Source organism: Polyodon spathula, chromosome 4 (genome assembly GCF_017654505.1).
Source record: "Polyodon spathula isolate WHYD16114869_AA chromosome 4, ASM1765450v1, whole genome shotgun sequence".
Lineage (NCBI taxonomy): Eukaryota > Metazoa > Chordata > Actinopteri > Acipenseriformes > Polyodontidae > Polyodon > Polyodon spathula.
In genome coordinates this window covers 82,925,748-82,949,794 of record NC_054537.1, presented here as the reverse complement: position 1 = coordinate 82,949,794, position 24,047 = coordinate 82,925,748, and the positions used below count along the sequence as shown (strand labels likewise).

Genomic DNA, 24,047 nt, shown 5'->3' with positions numbered 1-24,047 from the left:
AGACCAGCGATTATATTATAACGCCGATTACAAAAAAACAGGCCATCTATTTATTATTATTATTATTATTATTATTATTATTATTATTATTATTATTATTATTATTATTAATAATAATAATTCAAAAAAAGTAAACCGGACACAAAAGCGCGAGAAATCTGTTTTAGGGAGGACGCCACGAAGTAGTAACACAAAAAGCCAAGTTCAAAGTTGAAGGGTAACAGGTTATTGCCAATATGGCAGCAGGCATGAGTTTTAGTAAAATATTTGCAACCTTTAGATGTTCTTTATTTGCCAGCTATAGAAAAACATTCTTACCAGCAGCTAGCCTTGTCCAGACATGGTCCTGTGCAGATTCAAGAAGGAATGCCTCAACGACACCCTCAAACACCGAATCGAAGAACAACGAGAAGTACTGCATTGATCTCGTTAGGTAAGCACTAAGTATCCCAGTTTAAAATCCGCCCAACATTTCAATTGAATGCATTGTTATATTGAAATAATAAGCATCTAATATATACAGAAGCATTGTCGCTCGATTTAGAAAACTTAATTTCCCTAATTCCAATTAATACTTGTATTATGCCCTGCACCGCTAATAGGGGGACGATATATTGCTTTGCTCTAGTGCTACACAACCTAGTGTCTTGTGAAAGACACAGAATACGAGTTAAATGTGAAAACAACAAATGGCAATTGTTTGACATTGCAATTTAATTCCGCTTCGAACATCGCTTCAAAACTAAATTCACTCCTATCTAGTCTCTATGTAGTTGCTTGGTTGTAAGGTAGTGCCTGTTTGCACCTAATCCTGAGTCAGTGTGATTCAGCTAAATCAGCCCAGAATAGTCTTGTAATTGTTTTTCGGTATGGCTAGATTTAATATCTTTTTTTTTTTTTTTTTGTCGCACAAAATTTCAAAAACGAGCTGTCACTAAAGGAATGTGTATGACCTGCATTTAATATGCTGCTCATTGATAACGCAGTGAATGAGACCGTGAAGTGCAAAAAGCTGATGAGTGCCTTCCCCTATACAGTATGTATGTACTTAACTGTGAATTATATTTTAAAATGAATCCGCGCACAAATACTGGCTTTTCCCATTAACATTCTAAACTACAACTAATCTGATTTTTTTTTTATATATATATATATATATATATATATATATATATATATATATATATATATATATATATATAACTTAAACATACTTTCTAGAGACAAGGGAACTAATAACTGTGACAGGACACGGTAATGAAGGCTCAATTCGCAGCTACTGGACAGCAAATCAACAGGGACGACACCCTCCCTCAAAATCAGCCAATCAACTCCCAACCCTGTTTCAGTTCTTTCAGCACCAGCCAATCCACTCCCTGCCTGCTTGCTTGAATGACGCCCCGCCTCCAACAGCAAGTTTGGAGTCTGACTCAATACTTCTCGGACTATTCGACAACTGTACATGTCCAGATAAATTATAATAAGAAAGAGTAAGCCCCCAATAAATAGATGATGATTATGATAATGTTTTCTCTACATCAGGGCTTCTCAAACTCGGTACTGGGGACCTCCTGTGGCTTCAGGTTTTCATTCCAGCCGAGCTCTTAATTACATAATTAGACCCTTAATTGAACAGATAATTTGCTTAATTAGACCTTTTTACTTGTTTTCAGCTCTTAAACAGTTGCAGTTCAAGTTACTTATAAAATTTTACAGCTAACTTGAAATAAGCAACTGTTCAAGAGCTGAAAACAAGTAAAAAGGTCTAATTAAGCAAGTTATCAGTTGAATTTTCTGGTTTCTCTGGACTAGTCTGGTGATTGTTGAGGCATAACATCTCATTCTCCAGGCTTCTCTCACAGACAGGCCGCCTTCAATCACGCCAATAGCAACCAGACCTTCTTCATTACTGAAGCAGGATATGATTGTATCTTTCGCTGTTCTTATAATACTTAAAATTATGTCTTCTCAAATGGCTATTTATACAGATTCTTAATCAACATTTTAGCAATTTAGGTTTTTTATGAAATCACATGACTTGAGCTCAGTATTTTGTTATCCCAAGGAACAACACTACTCAAACAATCAACAAACCTATCTGCTCACTATGTAAAATGTAAATAACATTATGTATGTGCCCAATGAGCTACTGATGTAAAACGTAGACAACAACAAGGAAAAAGCAAAGTTGCAGCAGTGAAGTTAATTTGCATTTGTCAGTTTGTGCATATGTAACCTTATCCAGTGGTTGCCCATGAAAGTGAAGAACTGGGGAAAAACAAAACATTTTTCATTTGTGTTTATTTACTTGCATAATTGCAATACAATCCTCACATTGAGAATTACCAGGAAAATGTACCAAATTGGTCCTTTATTGATAACGTTGGGTGCTAATGATTTTTTTTTATTTATTCATTTTTCCCACCAACCATCTCTGTAACCATTTAATTATGAGTGATCATTTTGAAACCAAAGCTACACAGTATGTGGTGTGAATCTGATCATGTTTCCAATAGGATAGTACTTTCTGGCATGCCCCATTGCTGTGTTTACAGGGCCCGGGATTATGAAGGCTTCCTTTGTTCGCTGCTGCTGCCTGCAGAGGCTCGTGGATCTTCCTTTGCTCTGAGGGCCTTCAATGTGGAGCTGGCTCAGGCAGGTATTCCAGCTTCTTTCTTCACATCACTATGTGATTCAGGAACACAGCAGGAAATTACATTGATAAGTACTAAGAAGGTGGTAAGAGTAGGGATTGTCATTTCCTAATTTTGTACCTGACCAATCTTTATCATCACTGAAAGAAATCAGAGTTGACATGACACGTGAGGTGCCAAGACTAAGCTGGAAAATGTTGCCACCTGCTGGCTGCATGGTGTATTTATTTTTTGTATTTAGTTTATTTGGATCCACTGACTTAATGTAATTGTGGGTTATATTTGAGAATCATAAATCAGAATTTTCTGCAAACTGGGCAGGTCTCTGTCTCCAAACCCATCCAACTCTCTGTGAGGCATCAGGCAGTGGTGACCGATGTTTATTAATTGTCTTGGACAGTAGACCATTTACACCGGCACTGGGAGTTGTATTACAAACTAATGGATGTTTTACTTTATAGATCAAGGATTCAGTGTCCCAGAAGACAATAGGGCTGATGCGAATGCAGTTTTGGAAGAAAACGCTAGAAGATATTTATAACGATGACCCTCCACCTCAACCTGTTGCCATAGAACTGTGGAAGGTCTGTACTTTTTTTTTTTTTGGCATTGACAAGTGATTGTCTTTATTTTTCATTAAAAAAAAAGTGTTTTACTTTTTGAAGATGTCTTACAAGGGGGAGGTTGTTTCATATGGTATGTTTAATGTGATTGGCACTGCCGTGACAGTGAATTGTATGTCCTTCCCTCCCTGTTGCTGTGGAAACAATACAACTGTAATTACTGCACACTGTCCTAATAACGCATTGTAAAAGGTTATGATGTTATTTGGTACCTTTTTATAAGGAACCAAAATAACAACCACATAACAAATAACTTGTATGTAATGTAAAAAAATGCTTGTATTTATCAAAGTTGTACTTTGTTTTGTTTTTGGTACATTTTTAGAAGCCATGGTAAGTATAGCATTGTCATTGTTAATGTAAAAGTAACTGAAAGATAATTAATTAAATAGTTAAATAACTAATTAAATAACATGGGGAAATGTACACATACACAAGATTAGTTAAGTGGAGTTTGTATAGACTCATTAACAGAGCTGCAGTGTTAAGTGATTTCAGTCTTACATTTTAATTTTTTTTTTGCTTTTTAACAGGCAGTGAATAAGCACAAGCTGACAAAAAGGTGGTTCTCTAGAATCATTGATGAAAGAGTAAGTTTAAAATGAAACGAGAGGTTGATTTGATATGCACAGTGACATATTTATCTTGGTACCAATTGTAATTATTGTATCGTAATCTGGGGGTTTGCGGGAGGAATCCTGTTGGTCTGCTTGTCTGTATGCTTAGAAGTTCTTATTCAGTCGTGAATAAACTTGGTTTGGACATTCTTTAGCCAAAATCATGGAGAGCGTTGGAAGCCTGCGTTTATGGTGTTGGGTATGTATTTTAAGCTATGTTTTTTGGCGGTGTACTTTTTCCATGTAACTGAAAACACAAATAGAGTTTTTTTTAAATTTTTTTATTTATTGGAATTAAATTGCTCATCATAAGGAATTGCATTTTGTATAGAACAGTGCTGCCCAGTGTATAAATGCTGTAAATGTACTTTCTATTATATAGAATTGTTGCATCTTAAACCACCAGGTGGCCAAATGAGGTAACTGTGATATGAAATTAAAGACAAAATGTGGTCTGAGTTCTCTGCACACCTTTACTGCTGTTGTACTGAACGTTCTTCTTTAAAACCAATTATTTTGTTTACAGGAAAAAGATTTGAATGACCGGGCTTACCAAAATATTCAAGAGCTAGAAGCTTATGCAGAGAATGCTCAATCAAGTCTGATATATCTAATGTTGGAAGCACTGGGTAGGAATTTATTTTTAACCCCCCTCCATACATTATTATTATTTTTTTTTTAAAGTCATGCGAGAAAAGAAATTAGTTGTAACTTATTGTTGCCCTCTACTGGCAGACTATGGAAATTCAATTTGTACTGAGTGATATGGGAGGGTCTGTTTTAATGGTCTAAACAGCAGTAGATCTAAATACGACTTGGTGTTCCTCCAGGGTGATTTACTGACCCCTTTGTAATATTACTGCATACAGTGAAGTTAGCGCCACTGAAAACCAGGTATACATTTTACAACAGTGGTATTAGGAATGAACTATTGGATCATTAAAGAAAACGCCTATGTGTGTTGTATTCACATAAATATGATATGCAAACCTATGTCAAAACTTTCAATTTTGTAACCCAGTAATTCAGTGCACAGTTTTCACATGTTTCATATACTAAATAAGATGTGTTTGTGCTAAAACCATGTGGACTAAGCCATATGAGTAAATGTGCTTTTATATATATATCATTTCATATAACTACAGTTTATGCAAGAGATGCCCGCCGCATAACATAGGAAGATGATAATTATAGGCTCTTTCCATCTAAATTAGGTTGAGTATAATTAATCACATTACTGGCATCATTAAGACCGATTGCCTCTCTTAGATAGCTCAGAAAAAAATGATATTGGATGTAATTAATTTGAAATGACTAAATTATCCTCTAAATTGTGAATTAAACTATTAACAGAATGGGATTTTTTTTTTGTTTATCCTGACATATTTCGTTTCACTCCATAAAAAGTCCCAAGAGGCTGTTCAATTCAAATTTTGAATTAAGCCTTTAAAAGAGACTATTTAATTGTTGTCTGTGAACAATATCCGATACATTTTATAATACCTAAACGTTGATTAGATATTGAAATCAAATAACATGTAATATGGAACATGTGTTTTTCACAGTATTTTCAAAATGTTTTAGAATATGTATTATTAATGGCTAAAGCATGCTGTACCAGTTTATTAGGCACATTAATTGATTTATTTACATGTAAATCATTTCTCCCTTTTAAATGTGAAGTTTTTTTAGGCAGCTGTAGTTTTCTTTTTAATATTATACCAAAGTGGCATAATTACTAGTGCTTTTATGTAGTAGAAAATACTTAAAACTAAGCTGAAGTGTTTTTTGTTCTGTTTGGTATTTAGTCATCAATTTCCCTGTTACGATCGCACTGTAAATTCTTTAGAAATCTCACATATCTTTCTTCTTCTTATGAATTTGTGCTCAGGTGTAAAAGATGTCCATGCAGACCATGCTGCGAGCCACATTGGGAAAGCTCAGGGAATAGTTACCTGTCTAAGAGCGACACCGTACAACAGCAGCAGACGCAGAGTCTACCTTCCAATGGATATTTGCATGCTGGTAAGTGGGATTGAAATTCATGTGCCTGATTATTTGAGTATAACTAGTGAGTGTTTTATTTTACATCTCTTTGGCATGAGTGGCTGCTTGTGCTGAAAACCAAAAAAGGTCCAGGCGTGAAGTGGAATGATGCATTCTGTCTGGGTAACAACTGCTGGCAGCCCTTTGTCTCAGAAGCTGGCATTCGGGAGAGAGAAACAGGGAGAGACGTTACGAATGACATTAAAATATCAAAGAACAACCCTGCTTCGTCTTTTTACCAGTGAAAAGACTTCCAGTGAGGTCAGCACATGAACAGTAGTGTTCCTCTTTGATACCGGTATATAAGGAAACATCTTGTAGTCAAAATGTTAAGCAAACACAGTTTTAATTTTTTTTTTCATTTGTATTTTTTACAGAATCCTCAAAGTACAAGCTCACTTTTTTCACAAAGTGTGTGTGTACAGTGTGAATGTGATAGTCAACAAGATCTTATCAGCAGGCAGACAAGAATCACATGAGAAAAGGAGATAAGCACTTATGCATTTTAACACAAAATAAACACTTGTGTACACAAAGAAAAGTTGCCTACATACTGTATATGGTTTTGGATATAAAGGAAAAGAAAATGGCACAAGTATATATATATATATTTTGTCACAAATACTTTTTTTTAATGTATATTTTTCCTTTACAGCAAAATATAGTCAGGTAGAGATAAAAAGGAAGTAAATTGTAAAGCACAGCTGGTGCAGCCCTGAAGGCTGTCTAAAGGGTATTTAGAGGTTAGATCTGAAAAGCATCAGGTAACTCGCTGCTTCTGTCAAACATGAAAACTGTCTCTGAAATTCAGTTCGGCCCTGAAGACACGTAGTGAGTGTTCTTTTTTAATTTTCTCAGCACAGGGTTTCGCAGGAGGACTTCATGCGAGGCAGTCGGGAGACAAACGTCAGGGAAGTCATTTTTGACATTGCAAGCCAAGCACATGTTCATTTACAGCACGTATGTATAAGTCAACGTTTTGTTGGCCCATATCTAAAACTCTTTTACAGGACCTGCTGTGTTGCTTTGCAATGGTTTTACAGACTTTTGCTACAATGCACTCGTGTACAAAAGGTCCAAAATCATTGGGATTGTACCTAGAAGGAAATGTTTGGGCACTTTGGTAATAAGTTGAATTTAATTTCTTTTACGTTGTTTCCAGTCTTGATAAGGTCCAGGATGGCATCTCATTGCATCAAACCAGCTGACTGGAAAGTGCATGTTTACAATTGCTGCTGTTTTATTTTGGTTGGCAATTTTATGTTCCTGAAGTGTAGCTGCTATATCTTGCTCCCTCCTTAAGTTTCAAAAGTTTCATTCAGCTTCCCCCCTATAAGACATTTAGGTCTACTTTAATGAGCTAAATACCAGTGCTGTTTAGCAGGTGGGATTACAGACATACTAAATACAATAAAAACAGTCAAATAAAATAGACCCTGTGATCAAATTGTATATTGTGTACTGCATTTCTTTAACTGAACTGTTAACAGGATGGATATTCTTTAGACCCTTGGGGAATTTGTTTGGAATTGTTTTTCTTTTTCTTGAGGGAACCCTTGGACTAACAGTAGCAGGCTTTCAGCTTACAGTAGTATTGAAGTGTGCCCAAAGAGCTGTTAAGGGTGCTGCACACCAGACGCGATGCAGTTTTTCGTTGGGTGACAAGGTGCTTTTGCAGTGACGTGACCATACACATCTGAAGCAACACAGACACAATGCGACAGATTGGAAGTTTATGTATGCTTGTGAATACTGCTTTAACTTGGTGGCCATGTGCATTGAAGTTGTTCTCTGATTTGCTGAATTCCCTAGTTGTCAACGTGAAGAAATTGCAAAAAATAGGATGTCGTCTGGGATGTGCAAAATACTAATCAGAAGTGTAGGTTCTATACACTTCGTCTTGTCCTTGCGCACATTCGCTTGTCTCGTCACATCTGGTGTGTAGTGGCTTTGGCGGTCTACATGGCAACTATTAACCAGTGCCACTGTTCCCTGCCTTTTTGTGAGCTCACAGAATGCTTTCATCATTATTTTAATTAAGCTTTGGATCGAAGTAAACGGGGGGGGGGGGGTAAAATATAAATTTGCAGTTCCCCACTTTAGAAATAAATGTTATTTATTTATTTATTTAGGCAAGATCGTTCAACAAAAGTGTACCACCTAAAGCTGCTCCTGCCTTTATGCTGACGGTGAGTTATGAGATGCTGTGTTGTATAATTAAGCTTTCTTGCTGAACTGGCAGTGACATATGAAGTCCTTTAACTTTGCCAATTCACCTCCAGTCCAGCATCAGTAGTGAATGAAAGTCACCTTTCCTCCACTGTATGATTTGATACTCATGTCATGCTTCCTACTGCATATATTACAGTAACATATAGTGGCACATGAGATCAACATCCAGCCAGATGAAGTGAAGGATTTAACTTTTTCTACTATAAGGAGTCACTTGGCCACTACAGACTGGCACGATTCTAAGACTACCACCATGGTGCTGTAGCTGACCCATTTAAGTTTTTTTTAACATGGGTGTTTTATTATTTTTGTAGGATCTTTTAGAACTCTGATTTATGCACAATATGACATCGGTACACAAGATGTACTGGAATTTTGAGAAATCCTTAAGTGTTTGATTTTTTTCATACGTAATGCATAATTGTATATTGCATTAACTGCCTGTTTTAGACACAAGTGTGTGTGCATGTATAAACCGACAATCCTAGTGTTTGCCATAAGATGTCGTGCTTGGTACTTTCTGATACCATCAATATTAAATCCTGTAATGTTTGTTTTGTGACAGGTTGGATTGGAGGACTATTTAGACAAAGTGAGAAAAGCGGACTTTGATGTCTTTCACCCAAGTTTACAGACGAGAAACCCTCTGCTTCCCATTAATTTATATATTCGCTCATGGAAGAACACCTACTAACTTCATGTTTTTAAACTGTTGTTATATTATATGAATTGATGTATTACTGTCTGACTGCTGTGAATTACAAATCGCAAACAAATTCTTTTCACACACACCCCCACCCCCAATCTCATGATAAATATATTCCACAGATAAACACCACCTTGTTGTGCAAGTGGAAATCTTACATGAAAGATAATGAGTGACACACTTTTTTGGTTTGTGTCACATTCTGTCCTTCTCTTAATGATGCCAGAATGATCGCATCCAAATCATTTCTATTACTCTTTGGAAAGGTTATCATCTGCTGACATTGTAGGAATAGAGGTGAGACACATCAATGTGCTTTCAAAAAGAAGCATTTTATTTACTTCACACAGCAACTTTATATGAAAAAAATTCATTTAAAAAAAAAAAAAAAGGTGGCTATTTAGTTAATATTAATTGTCCTCTGTGGAGAGTTGTTGACCCAGGTATGTTATTCAATATCAATTAACAAATGTTTTTGGTGCACTGTATCTCATAACAACTGTCTTCCGTTATCTTTATTTATTTAATTATTTATTTAACTACTGGAGCACAGCACAGCGGAAGTGATATTTTTTTCAAGTAGCTGGTCTTTTGGGGAGGGAATGTGGCAATAGACTGAGATATTTCTGCAAAAATACCCCATTTGTAAGAACATAAGAACATAATAAAGTTTACAAACGAGAGGAGGCCATTCGGCCCATCTTGCTCATTTGGTTGTTAGTAGCTTATTGAAGGATCCCAGGGTGTCAGCTTCAACAACATTACTGGGGAGTTGATTCCAGACCCTCACAATTCTCTGTGTAAAAAAGTGTCTCCTATTTTCTGTTCTGAATGCCCCTTTTTCTAAACTCCATTTGTGACCCCTGGTCCTTGTTTCTTTTTTCAGGCTGAAAAAGTCCCTTGGGTCGACACTGTCAATACCTTTTAGAATTTTGAATGCTTGAATTAGGTCGCCACGTAGTCTTCTTTGTTCAAGACTGAACAGATTCAATTCTTTTAGCCTGTCTGCATATGACATGCCTTTTAAGCCCGGAATAATTCTGGTCGCTCTTCTTTGCACTCTTTCTAGAGCAGCAATATCTTTTTTATAGCGAGGTGACCAGAACTGAACACAATATTCAAGATGAGGTCTTACTAGTGCATTGTACAGTTTTAACATTACTTCCCTTGATTTAAATTCAACACTTTTCACAATGTATCCGAGTATCTTGTTAGCCTTTTTTATAGCTTCCCCACATTGTCTAGATGAAGACATTTCTGAGTCAACAAAAACTCCTAGGTCTTTTTCATGGATTCCTTCTCCAATTTCAATATCTCCCATATGATATTTATAATGTACATTTTTATTTCCTGCGTGCAGTACCTTACACTTTTCTCTATTAAATGTCATTTGCCATGTGTCTGCCCAGTTCTGAATCTTGTCTAGATCATTTTGAATGACCTTTGCTGCTGCAACAGTGTTTGCCACTCCTCCTACTTTTGTGTCGTCTGCAAATTTAACAAGTTTGCTTACTATACCAGAATCTAAATCATTAATGTAGATTAGGAATAGCAGAGGACCTAATACTGATCCCTGTGGTACACCGCTGGTTACCACACTCCATTCTGAGGTTTTTCCTCTAATCAGTACTTTCTGTTTTCTACATGTTAACCACTCCCTAATCCATGTACATGTGTTTCCTTGAATCCCAACTGCGTTCAGTTTGAGAATTAATCTTTTGTGCGGGACTTTGTCAAAAGCTTTCTGGAAATCTAAATAAACCATGTCATATGCTTTGCAATTATCCATTATGGATGTTGCATCCTCAAAAAAATCAAGCAAGTTAGTTAGGCACGATCTCCCTTTCCTAAAACCATGTTGACTGTCTCCCAGTACCCTGTTACCATATAGGTAATTTTCCATTTTGGATCTTATTATAGTTTCCATAAGTTTGCGTATAATAGAAGTCAGGCTTACTGGTCTGTAGTTACCTGGTTCAGTTTTGTTTCCCTTTTTGTGGATCGGTATTACGTTTGCAATTTTCCAGTCTGTCGGTACCACCCCTGTGTCAAGAGACTGCTGCATGATCTTGGTTAGCAGTTTGTAAATTACTTCTTTCATTTCTTTGAGTACTACTGGGAGGATCTCATCCGGCCCAGGGGATTTGTTTATTTTAAGAGCTCCTAGTCCCTTTAACACTTCTGCCTCAGTTATGCTAAAGTTATTTAAAACTGGACAGGAACTGGATGACATGTGGGGCATGTTGTCAGTATCTTCCTTTGTAAAAACTTGTGAAAAGTAATCATTTAACATATTTGCTATTTTTTTTTCTTCATCTACGATTTTGCCATTTGTATCTCTTAAACATTTAATCTCCTCTTTGAATGTTCTCTTGCTGTTGTAATATTGGAAAAACATTTTGGAATTGGTTTTAGCTCCCTTAGCAATGTTCATTTCTATTTCTCTCTTGGCCTTTCTAACTTCCTTTTTGACTTGCGTTTGCAGTTCTGTGTACTCTTTCTGCGTACTTTCTTTTTGGTCCTTTTTTAATGCTCTGTAAAGTGCCTTTTTTCGCTGAATATTTTTTTTAATTGATCTATTAAACCATTTTGGCAATTTAGTTTTACATTTAGATTTGTCTACTTTAGGGATATAATTGTTTTGTGCCTCTAGTACTACATTTTTGAAGAACAACCATCCTTCTTCTGTGGGTGTTTTCTCTATTTTACTCCAATCTACTTCTGTTAGTCTCTGTTTCATACCTTCATAGTTTGCTTTTCTAAAATTGTAAACCTTAGCTTTAGTCATTTCTTTTGGGGATTTAAAAAACACTTCAAATGAGACCATGTTGTGGTCTGAGTTTGCCAGTGGTTCTCTGACCTCTGTTTTAGTTATTCTATCTTCGTTATTTGAAAAGACTAAATCAAGGCATGCCTCCCCTCTAGTCGGTGCCTTCACAAATTGTGTTAGGAAGCAGTCATTTGTCATTTCCACCATTTCTATTTCATCCTTCGCGCTACCCACCGGGTTTTCCCATTTTATTTGGGGGAAGTTGAAATCCCCCATTAGTATGGCTTCTCCTTTGCTACACACATTTCTAATGTCATTGTATAACAGATTATTGTGCTCACCGTCTGAATCTGGCGGTCTATAGCATGCTCCTATTATTATGCCTTTTGAATTTTTGTCCGTTATTCTGACCCATATTGATTCGGTTTTATTTTCTTTGTCCAGGTTTAACACCTGGGCTTCAAGACTGTTTCTTATGTATAGCGCTACCCCTCCTCCTCTTCTGTCCTGCCTGTCTTTCCTATACAGTGTATACCCACAAATATTAAATTCGTCCCCATCACTCTCAGACAACCACGTTTCTGTAACACCTATCACATCATAGTTACCTGTTAGTGCAGTAGCTTCAAGTTCTAGAATTTTGTTTCTGATACTTCTAGCATTTAGATAAATACATTTAATGGTTGTCTTACCTGAGTTGTTGTTCTTGTTTTGATGCGGTCTCCCTTCTGTTTTTTTGTTGATTTCTCCCCCCTTCCTTTCTAGTTTAAATGCTTCTGAACCTGCTCGAGGATCTTTTCTCCGAGTAGACTAGTTCCCTTGTTATTTAAATGCAGTCCATCCCGTCTATACAGATAGTCCTCGTTGTAGAATGTGGTCCAATGATCAAGATAGGTGAAGCCTTCCCGTGTGCACCACGTCTTCAGCCATGCGTTTTGATTAATTATTTCCAGCTGTCCATATGGTCCTTTGCAAGGTGCGGGTAGTATACCAGAAAATACCACAGTTTTGGTTTTCTCTTTTAATTTCCTTCCTAGCTCTCTGAATTTGTTTTGCAGGGATTTTGGTCTGTCTCTTCCAATGTTGTTTGTACCGATGTGGACGACTACTACCGGGTCGTCTCCTGTTCGTTCCAGGAGCCTGTCCACGTTCTCAGTGATGTGCTTGACCGAGGCTCCCGGAAGGCAGCACACTGTTGTAGTAAGGGGGTCCAAACTGCGAATTGAACTTGCTGTGTTTCTCAATATGGAGTCCCCAACAATCGTGACCTCCCTTCTTTTTGCTGTCTGGTCACCACTGTCAATAGGGTCCTGGATGTTGTTCCTTTCATTCTCTTGTTGTTGGTTCTGCTCATCAAAATTCTGAAGTGACTCAAATCTGTTGGTTGTTTTGATTTCTGGTGGTTGTGTTTGACGAAGTTTCTTTTTTTCCCTGCTTCTGCCTACCTGAGCCCAGCTGTTCTGACCTTCTATCTCCCTGGTGGCTTTCAGTCTGTTAGGGGTGATGCAGACTTCCATGAATTGTGGGTGTGCCAGTTCCTCAAGATCCTGTTGCTGTCTCACTTCTTTTAGCTCCATTTCTAGCATACTTACTAGTTTATGCAAATCCTGGATCGCGTGGCACTTTACGCACACTTGGTTTAGCTCCGCTGGGTTTTCTCGGATTTCCCACATCAAGCAGGTGTCACAGATTACTGGCTTGAAGACCATGTTGAGGTTTTTTTTTTTTGAAGTTTAGTTTCTTCTGCAGCCGTCAACCTGCTTTCAAACTGCTTCGAAACTGCTCTATACTTTTCCACGCCTGTACTTCTCCCACTCGCTGTCGCTTCCACTCGCTTATAGTCCCCTGCCCTTTCCATGTTTTTACAAAAAGTGTACAAGTCAACATCACAATTATGCAAATGCAATGGAGTATCACTAATGAACAAACAAGTGCAAGCTCTTTTTGAATATGCTTAACAAATGTTTCATGGCTGTATTCCAGACCTTGATTAGCACTTCTCTTAAAATATCTAATGCTATTTTGGGTAAGGTAATCTAAGATTAGTGCCGGTGCCACAGGTACAAAGTGTGAAGGTCTTGCTGTATTATCAGTTGTACTAGGTCCTGTGTGTACAACAATGAGACAGACTCATCAATATTTAATATTTTGATAATCCAATTTAAGTAGTTCCCAACTACAGTCAATTCTCGTTAAAACTCAGATTAGACATTTCATGATGCCATGAATTTTCTACATGGTCCCTGCCAAATTTAGCAGTTTCCTTATGTAAATTACTTCTAATACAAATTCACTTAACATGAATTTCCTGTTTCTGCCAGAGAAAAATTTGAATAAAACAAGCCCCCTAGTTCAAACAGATCAGTGTCTCTGTACTGGATTGTAGTGCTGTTTACTGATCCTACGATGCATTTAGAGTTGCCACAGCGCTCGCACATCAGCATCATTTCCTTGCAGCAGTGCAAACATTGCACTATGCTTGCAGACAAGAGTGGAGGTGTTGAAAGCCGTGGACGAGGCACCAACGTACAAGAAAGATGTTGCTGCAGATTCCAGCATTCCTGCTAATGGTCTGTCAACCAATCTGAAAGACGGAGGAACAATATAATACAGGCCTTTGAACAGCAAACTGAATGCAAGTCATTATCTGTGTCGCTCAGTCTCTGATGTTGAGGACACCTTGCTTTTGTTATTTAAATGCCTGTGATCAGAATGGGACATGCAGGTTTCGAGTGCAGTTAGTTTGCTATTTAAAAAAAAAAAAAAAAAAGCACAGTACTTTTAGATGTATAATAATTTGTATTGCTCTGTAATTTAAATTGATTTCAGTTTACTGTAACATCAATAAAAACTGACAGTATGAATTTGGCTTAGACTGCTAATAATACGAATTTGTGATAAAAATGTTTTGGCTTACTTGTTTTCCCCAGATGAGGGCTCTGTCAGAAGAGAATGTCTGTTGAATAGTCTCTTGCTTATTCCCTGTTGAGGGTAAACACTACAGATTACGCTATGAAAAGAGCATTAATGTTTGATTTTTATTTTGGTAATCCACGATATGAACGCTTAAGTTGTAATGTCAGTGTCTGTCTATTTAAAACCATGCAGATTTGTATCTCCCTGCTGGCAGACTATGACATGTCTCCTTTCATTTTGTTACAAAGGCCCCCTTTAATGCCTGTCTATCACCCTTATAATAGTCCCACATATTTATGTCTTGTATTTTATACTTCATTTTGTAATGGTTTAATACAAGGAAATGGAAGTAGCATAATTGTGAGGTTTGATACAATATTTCATAGTTGCACTATTATTCCTGGGTTACCATGATATGGGTTTACAATAGGGGTGATAGATTCTGTTGAATTTCGTAAACTATTAAAATATAAGATTATTCATGCTTAAATATTAAAATTTTAACGTGTTTGGAAAGTAGGGGTGTGCTGGTTCTCATATTTTCCCAAGTAATTATCTTTAAGTAGTTTTTGTTGGCAGGTATTAAATAAATCAAAACACACCGACCTTAGTGATGTGTTGATTTCAAAACAGGAAAAGCCGGCCTTCCCTCACCTTTGCAATGTAGTACCAATCAATGGCAATTAAAGAAGCTTCTGCTTTGAATATTGTAAAATCTGGTGTAAGCGAATTTCTCTTAGCCTGGGTACTGACTGTTGTACTGCCATACTGGAAAAAATGCAGTATGTATCAAATACAACTAAAACAACGACCATTCCAGCTACTGCTGTGGAAACGGGGGTATGTGTTTTGTCGAGTTTAATCAGAGAAAGCACCTTGCCCAGGGCGACAGTCCCATAATTCACAGCAGAGATAACACGTTTCCAAGGAAAGTGGGGGGGGGGGGGGGGGGGAGATTTCATATCAAAAGGATAAAGGAAAGATAAAACAAATAATCACTTATAAAATATACAGTAAAATAATTTGTTAGTTTGATCATGACAGGTTCTATATTAACACTCTCAGATTGTTATTGATTGAGACCAATAATTGTGTTAACAAGGGGAACCAAGAGGTTGCATTGTTTTGTGTTGCGCAATTGCCACATTTTATTCCATTTAATTAATACCTAGCAGCTTAAATTGTTTTTAAATGCAATTACTTAGAAAATGAAGAGTATCGGCACACCCCTGTTGGAATGGTGCCACTCAGATAATCCATAACAAGAAGGACTACAAATACATTTTCAATAAGAGACATTTATTAATGTGTATAAGACCGTGTATATGCAACAGTAATGTATATATGGAATAGACTGTACAAAATCTGATAATGTTTACATGTTTTAACAAAATTTGAAACGTTTCATGCTCATTCATGTTTTCAGGTTGTGCAATAACCGTTTCCAACAACAGAACATCTTGTCTTGTAGTAAAACTACAAGAAACATATACATCCTATTAACAATAATTTCAAGGGGAAATCTTTCTCAGTATCTTAAGGTTTTTTTTTTATTTGTGTGTCAGTAAGATGATGATAGTTGTTCTAATTATCCATGGAAATTCACACATTTCATGTTTTAATGAAGTCACAAAGCTTAGACCCCTGCATACCCCACCCATCATTATAATTCTAGAAAAAGAATGTGGAATTCTGTATCTCAAAAGTCCTCAGAAACAATGGCATTATCCAAATTAAACTTAATGCAGAACTTTATGATAGTCGTGTATGTGGGCAGTTTTGAATTGGTGGCGCTGTTTGTGAAATATTGTTTGAAGATGTGTTTTGCAGAGAGGGGGGTAAGCTGAAGAGAATGCATTCTGAATTCACTAGGAGCAGATGGTCAGGCAGATTGAGACATTAATATGCAAATATCAGGACAATATTTTGGTGTGACTAGCTGTGTAATTCAGCAAGGCCAAGAAATTAAGTCTGATGACCCTTGTGAGTCTGCAGATGGATTTTGGTTGCAAAACTTGTTTTTGCAGTCCAAGAAGACTTGGCTTATCTCATTAGGCTTTCTCAGTTTTGCACCTGCACTTGTGTCTAGGCTACTGAACATCCAATGAAAAGTTTGAAGGTTTAAATTTGAAAGCCAGATTATGAAATATTCACTTATTAATTTAATATACACGCTATTAAATTACTGTACCCAATTCTAATGCATAATTCAAAATATAATAAGAAATACAGCTGTAAACTATTAGAAGAAAAAAATTAATAAATAAACATGTCAAAAGCTTGGAGTTAAAAATGTCAGTAAAACCCAATTGCATGTACAATATTCAATGTCGGGATCATGACTGCTTGTAGGGGTGTGGTGAGATGTGATTATAGACAGTTTGGCCGTTGGTCCTGCCTGTTAAGGGGAGAAGAAGTAGCCACACCCTCTGAAAGAGAAACTGATCTGACGATGCCAAGTCAGCAGGGTGGACCTTGACGAAGACACACCCTTCCCCACCAACAAGGGGACTGTCTGCATTGAGGTGGAAGCTGGGGAGGTGGAGGGTAGGATTGCGACGGCAGTGCCCAGGCAGGTTTATCTGAGATTTATGTAGCATATGAGGAAGTGATCTAATGAAGCAATTATTCAGTAATCCTAAAGGAAGAGCAATCGTTCAATAATCATTCGACTGAATTTCAGCCTAAGAGTCTAATAGTTGTGGAGCAACAACACCAGCAATGCTGTTCGCTCTGCACCATATAATTTGTACTAGTTTTGTAAACTATGCTTTTACTGTACAGTAGGGCCTACATTTTCTTAGTTTAATACACAGAAAATGTGAAAAGGCTGAAATGGGTCATTTTGCCCCAGAAATTGATGTGCTGAAATGCCAGTATAGATTTTTTTTTTTTTATTCTATAGATCCTGCTAATAGAGTAAACTATGATATAAAATAATAATAATAATAATTTGCACAATTTTTTTTGGCAAAGATGGTTTCACTAATTTAAAAGGGTTGACTGTAGCCAGACTTTGCTTTGTGTATAAGCAGACACTGTTTGATCAATCAAAACTTGCCATGAATGGTTTCCACGGAATTGGAATGTCTCCATAGTAACAGGGTTTACCGAACAGACACAGCCAGGGAATATGTAAGGGAAGTATAATGAGACTCAACTTCAACTCACGAAACAATTTCACATCGCTTAAACAAGAAAGCATTCAATAAAACCTAGAACCTGCAGATTTTTTATAAATAAAATATGCAAGTTCCATGTATTTCTTTGACAATCTTTCAGAATTAGTGGCAAAATAACACTTTAATAGTCTGCTTTCGAAAAGAACAGGCAAGTTTCTTATGCTGAATCTTTATGAAAGCTATGTGACCATATGAAATGTGTTTGTCTGGTTTAAAATAGTGATGTGTCCTATTCACAAACCTTTAACTTGCATAAGAATATTTTATCAACTGTGTAATTGTTGTTACCTCCTGCTGTATTTGCTTTTCCTAAAATGGGTGTGGAGCTTGAGCTGTCCATATAAAAGACAACATCCACTCCCACAAAATTGTAAGTATACCAAGCAACTAAAGAAACTTATCACCATAACACATTTATTTAAAAAAAAAAAAAAAAAAAAAGGTACATAAATGATGGACACTGACAAAATGTTTTTGGTTTCTTATTAATCACTCAATCATTCATACTTGACCATGACACGCTTGAGTGACTATGACTGAAGCATATGTACTTACTCACCTAACACTGGATATGGAGTGATTTCAGCTGTTGAATTGCAAGCTTGAACAAAAGAAATAAAGAAAATCACAGGAAAAAAAACAAAAAACAATATGCCACATTTGTCAAGAGAGCAGTGCCTTCGTGAGAGACAAGCTGGTGCACAATCAGTCCATTGTGACGTCAACTCTGTCACAGTTTATAAAGGGCCATCCAATCACATGACCTCTCACGTCACAAGATTTTCTAATTTTAGTTTGAAATGGTGAGGCAATACTTGTATAGGTATTGTTTTCTAAATATGGGAATGATTGACAGTTTGGACTACATGGGGGAGTGATTTAGACTGGTTTGGTCCAGGATCTCACCTGTCAAGCCTCTAGGAGCTTGAGCAATAGTAGTCTAAACAATGGTGTTTGCAAAGGGAGATTGTAGCCTCATGCCCTTATAATCACGGAATGCCTTCAATACTCTCTACATTTTTTTTTTGTGTGTGTATGTGTGTGTTTCTGGGATGCCTTAGAAGAACCCTTGCTGGTTGCTACTGTAGGGTAAAACTTAAATCAAACCATCAGTTGGGTAGCTGATTCCTGGCTCTTGGTATTTATGATAATGATCTCATTTGTTCTGACATCACTGGCATACATTTCTTTTCTCAATTACTGTACATAATAGCACAGATTTAGCTGTCACATATTAGATAAAGATTATGCTTAAGGGACTGGAAATATCTGACACTTATTACATAAATATTGTGCAGTACATAACAGCCTGGAATCAGTTTAAAGAAAAGTTACAAACAAGAGGAGGCCATTCAACTTATCAATTCTCTTTTGGTTGAAGAGCAACTGCATATGCACACACTTACAATTGAACAGTTATGAAAGCCAGTATCACGAGTAAACATACTACACACATTACAATATGCAATTGTATAATTTAAACAGAAAACTATAACTCTTAGAATGTTTTGCGTGTTACCGAAATTATAAAACACTGAGGTTGTTTTTCAAAGGTAAAACTAGGCCAATTTAAAAAGCTGCATATTCTTGTGCAAAATAGTCCCTTTTCAATAGGGTGTTGGGGCTTAGTAAAAAAATAAAACTGCATTACTTCAATATATGCCAGCATGGTAAACTATGATAGTAACCAGATTTAAGATTTTTGATGGATTTCTTTCTACTCAAATCTTTTCTAAAATACTCCTGCATACAAACTGACAGTCCTGCAAAGCCCAAATCTCACATATAACAAAACAAAACATTTCTGCAAAAACTTAAAAAAACATTTCAATATAAAAGTGCATTTATGTACTGGTGAGTGGACAAGTACTGTACCTCCATATAGCCCCGGATAGTTATTTTCATAGTTATTTGATGAACATGACACAGTATTAAACATGTGCAGTTATTGGAGTATAGAAATTGGAGAAAATACACAATCTGTTGTTCCAGTATTTTGTTGTTTGGTGGTGCCTAAGGACTCTTGATCTTGCAGCTGTTCAGTCTAGTTTTTTTCCCCATAAATTGGACGTCATTGATGTGACTATAAAATCTGAAAAGGAACTACAAACATTGAGCCACATACCTATTTTCTTGCGTTGATTGAAGTATTTATCCTATTCACACATGACATCTTCTTAATGAACTAAAACAAAATTGTACTGTCATAGAGGTTGGCAAACAGGTGACAGGAAAACAAGTTGAAGTGCTCAGAAAATCGAACGTGGAAGAGGAATTAAGACTGCCGTCACATCTTCTGTTGCCAGTTTTGATTAATTCCAGGGACACTGCTTGGTCTGATAGATTAATACAATTAATGCAGACTTGTTTAGTGAACGCTAATATGCCAATTATACAGCTTGCCTGGAATCATTTATCACTGGAGTCATTGGGGTTTCTAATGTTCCTAATCACAACCACCTACTCTGATAGCGACTTGTCAAGTCTGCAGTGAGACTCATTAACCTTTTATCTTCAACCTGATAGCTCAGATTGGGTGACTATTGCTTTGTTTCTCAGTTATGTGTTTTGTTAAATAACTACATCTCCTGACCATAGTATACTTCCACAGGAGTATATTATAAATTGGACTCCTAATATTTTCAAATCTCACTCACATGGATGTTCTGCAAATAAATAGAGAATTACAAACCAAACTGAACAGTAAATACAGTTCTCTTACTGTGTATTTAAAAACAAACTGAATGTACACATTAGTGTTACACCAGTGACTGGACTTATTGATAGCTATCTCAACAACCAATTAATGATGATACTAAATAGCCACTGATTATGTACAGCTGGCATATTTGACACGTGGAAGTAAACTACCACAAAATGATTGATAACGATTATTACTTGTGGCAGAGTGGACATGATTAATATAAAACTTAAAACTGAGTTTACGTGCATGTTTTAAAGTAATTTGTGCTTAATTATTTGGAAGATTGTGCATGCTCAGTGGTCCATTTATTTAATAATTAACTACAGATTATAGTTGTTTGCCAAAGTGAAAATGATACCAAAAAACCAGCATGTCATTACTTTTGTTAATTAGTAACATTCAGAAATGGACAGTCACATGATACAAGTATTGAAACTTACACTATGGACTGTACAAAAGCATACTGTACAAACTGAATATTTTGTTGAAAATAACATTATCCATAATTTAGCACCAATACTGACCAGATATGCAGTACAGGACATATAATAATACAAATGTAATAACGATACAAACTTGGTTATTTTATGCAAATGTTACAAATTCATTATTTAATTGTTTTAAAAAGTACTGCTATAACTGAAAAGCATAAGCTACGAATATCATTTTTTTAAACATGCATTGATGGGTTTCCATGTTTTAATAAAACATCCAAGCCTCCGTCTATCATCCTGTAGTAGCTACAATAAATTTGGAAATGATGAAATTAAATTTATGCCTTAGTTTAAACAATACCGTTTGTGAATTAACAATTGAATAGAAAACCATTGTGATCAATCTGTTTTATAGTTTTCTCCTCATTTTACACCACCCTGAACTAGGTATAAAATAATGGCAGTAAATGGACTATTTTGCTCCTCTTTTCAGATTGAAAAATGGACATCAGCAACATATTCACAGGACCAATGGGGCCAGAGTTAAAAAAAAAAAGGTTTTTGAAAATAGGATTTTGGAGCAAAACTAAAAAAAAAGTGTAGTGGTGCAAAATGATCTCACAAGCAAAACAAGCTTGATGCGCAATGGCAATGTTTAATCATTAAGAAAAAAATGACTTAATTAAATCATAATGAGAAAAATAAGTGTGGTATAAACAGAATACACAATGGTGCTCCTGGGGTACTGAAAAAATATAATTGTGATTGAAGACAGAAACAACACAGGACTAGTATCCCTCCGCATTTGTGTCTTCGGTCACTCAAGCATTACTTTTCCATTCCCCACTTTGAACCACAGTGTATCCTCTCTGTGTTTTGTTTTCACTCTATCAGTACTGTCCCTTGGACCTTTACACACGCTTTTATAATATGGCTCAGAATGAAGCCCCTTACAAATCAGTACTGTATCTGCTAATTATGAGTCTTCAGGCAATCAACCCAGAAACCTAATTTGAGCCTCACTGCTTTATGTACTGTAAAAGGCTGCAAGTCCTGTTTAGTGCAAAGTTATTTTACATTAGAAAACAATTCAGTATCATCAGCTTTAGTATACAGTTTTTCATTTCTATGATTTAGAAAATGGGTAATTTGTTCTCATTGGATATTTACATTTGAAATACTTTTTGGCATATTTTGAGACACTAGTAACATTTTCACTCATAAAGCAATACAAATATGGACTTTTGATTATAGGGCAGCTTTAATAAGTAATAAAGTAGTTATAATAACTGCCAATAGTGTTCCTGCAGTTACTTGGTAACAACAGACTTAGTAAGTGTGTATTGGTTGTTTGTTAAAATTATAATTGTATGGACTGGTTAAGAACAGGCACTCAATACTATTTAAATCTACGAGCACATACAGTACATGTAAAAGGTGATGATGATGGTAATGATAAAGAACTCAGACCAAGATCTAAGCAAGTCTAAATGTATTGTTTCTGCGCAACTTGTAGACTGGCAGGGCCAGTGAGAGATAGATCTCTTAGCTCTGATTTGTGAATTTGTGTTTTGATTGATAGTCCGCCAATACTACCTTGCTACAGTTTATTTTTCTAATCCCAGTAGATTAGTCAGCGCTTATATTTTTTTTACATTTATTCATTAAGTGGGCTCAGAAATAAACAAAATGGACTCAGAGCTGGGCCCCCCAAAGGCTGGGCCCCTGTGCAATTGCTTTATAATCATTGACTTTCCAGGCCTTCCTGTGTTTTAACAGAACAGCTGTTTGAAGATGAAATGCCAGATTGCAGTTATAGCAAGTGACCACAAAATACAACATAATTCAGGTTTGAATTTGCTATAGAAAGAGGAAGTGCAAGATTGTGGCTGCAACAGGCTATACAGAGGGTACAGACTAAAGCCCACATTAAGCATAACCAATTAAAAGTTCAATTTCAAACTTTGAGACAGCATTTGGAAAACAGGAAATTAAACAGTGATATAAGCAGTGATTATTAATAGCTACACCAGGTGAGCCTGCTAAGCAACCAGACTGGAAGAAGAGGGTATCGATTCCAATCTTTGAACCTGCAAGAGGTATACTGACTTCTTGATTCTGAACTCACTTTCTTTGTTGAAGGTTGTTATTTAACACTTAATGTTGTTTGCAACAATTGCTTTTAGAAATATAATGAAGATTATTTTCTTGATTCACTTTTGACATCTGTCCCGAGCTCAGTGTTTTCTTATAAATACTGCATCTTGCAGCTCTTGAATCCACTTTGAGCTCATTGCCAAGGACCGTTAGGGTTCAAGAGCATTACAGGCAGTATGATTGACATGGCTCTGTGACTAATGCCCACCGTTCACCAAAGACAGGTCTGTTAAGGCAAGAAGGGCAGGGTCATTTCTGGCTAGCTAGCCCCTTCCTAGACCAATACACCAACCAGTCAGTTTTTTTGTTTGTTAGTAACTGCACAATATCAATATGATCCCAACGTAGCTCAGCACCCTCACAGGAATAAAAAGAAAAAAGATGTTTGAATAAATAAAGACCAGGGAGAACTGCTAGAGACAACAAGCTCAGTGGTTGAGTGATGTTTTGCAGTAACATGTGTTGGGTATGCATTCAAATTCAAAACAATATAAGCTGCTGATCTAGCTCTCTCAAGGCTTTTTGTCCACCCAATAATTAAAGTAAAAGGCCTATTTTGTGCTTTGTTTCTTTTTCTTTTTATATTGCTCAGTCATTGTATTGTAGTTCTTCACTCTTCTTCAAAGATTTTTCAACTGATGGCAAACTCACATCAGCAAACATGTACAATTCCAACAGCCAATCAATCAAATCACAGCATAAGTGGACTATGCTAAGCTTACATCATCTGAATGACTTACATTTTTTGCTTAGTTTAATAGAATATTCATTTATAGTTATCTTTGTATAAGACGCAGTTTTAAAGTAATATATGTACAAAAATCACTTCAATATAATTTGACTGGGGAAAAAATGGCCACACAGACAATCTATAAAGGGGTATAAATGGAGTGTTGATTTTGTGCCTATGTGGATGGGTAGAGTCACAAAACAATTAAACAACAGAACATTTTTTGAAATGGAGTAAACATACATCAAGGAATTATACTTTAGTGCAAAACTGAAC

At 36.3% G+C, this 24,047-nt stretch overlaps 1 protein-coding gene across 3 annotated transcripts; it reads left to right on the top strand.

Moving 5' to 3' along the window:
* The first annotated feature begins 184 nt into the window (after nucleotides 1-184).
* ndufaf6 (NADH:ubiquinone oxidoreductase complex assembly factor 6) lies at nucleotides 185-9,581 on the top strand. 3 transcript variants are annotated; one of them, XM_041248769.1, is made up of 9 exons: nucleotides 193-433; nucleotides 2,556-2,655; nucleotides 3,116-3,238; nucleotides 3,811-3,867; nucleotides 4,421-4,523; nucleotides 5,786-5,919; nucleotides 6,799-6,900; nucleotides 8,073-8,129; nucleotides 8,738-9,580. In XM_041248769.1, exons 1-9 carry the CDS (start codon nucleotides 237-239, stop codon nucleotides 8,864-8,866), a joined length of 1,002 nt encoding a protein of 333 aa, XP_041104703.1. In that variant the 5' UTR covers nucleotides 193-236; the 3' UTR covers nucleotides 8,867-9,580. The 3 variants fall into 3 exon arrangements, 2 of the variants coding, with proteins under 2 accessions (XP_041104703.1, XP_041104704.1); XR_005950180.1 differs by lacking the exons at nucleotides 8,073-8,129; nucleotides 8,738-9,580 and adding an exon at nucleotides 6,318-6,535 and having other exon boundaries at nucleotides 185-433; nucleotides 6,799-6,891; XM_041248770.1 differs by lacking the exon at nucleotides 193-433 and having other exon boundaries at nucleotides 2,559-2,659; nucleotides 8,738-9,581.
* Nucleotides 9,582-24,047: the final 14,466 nt, after the last annotated feature.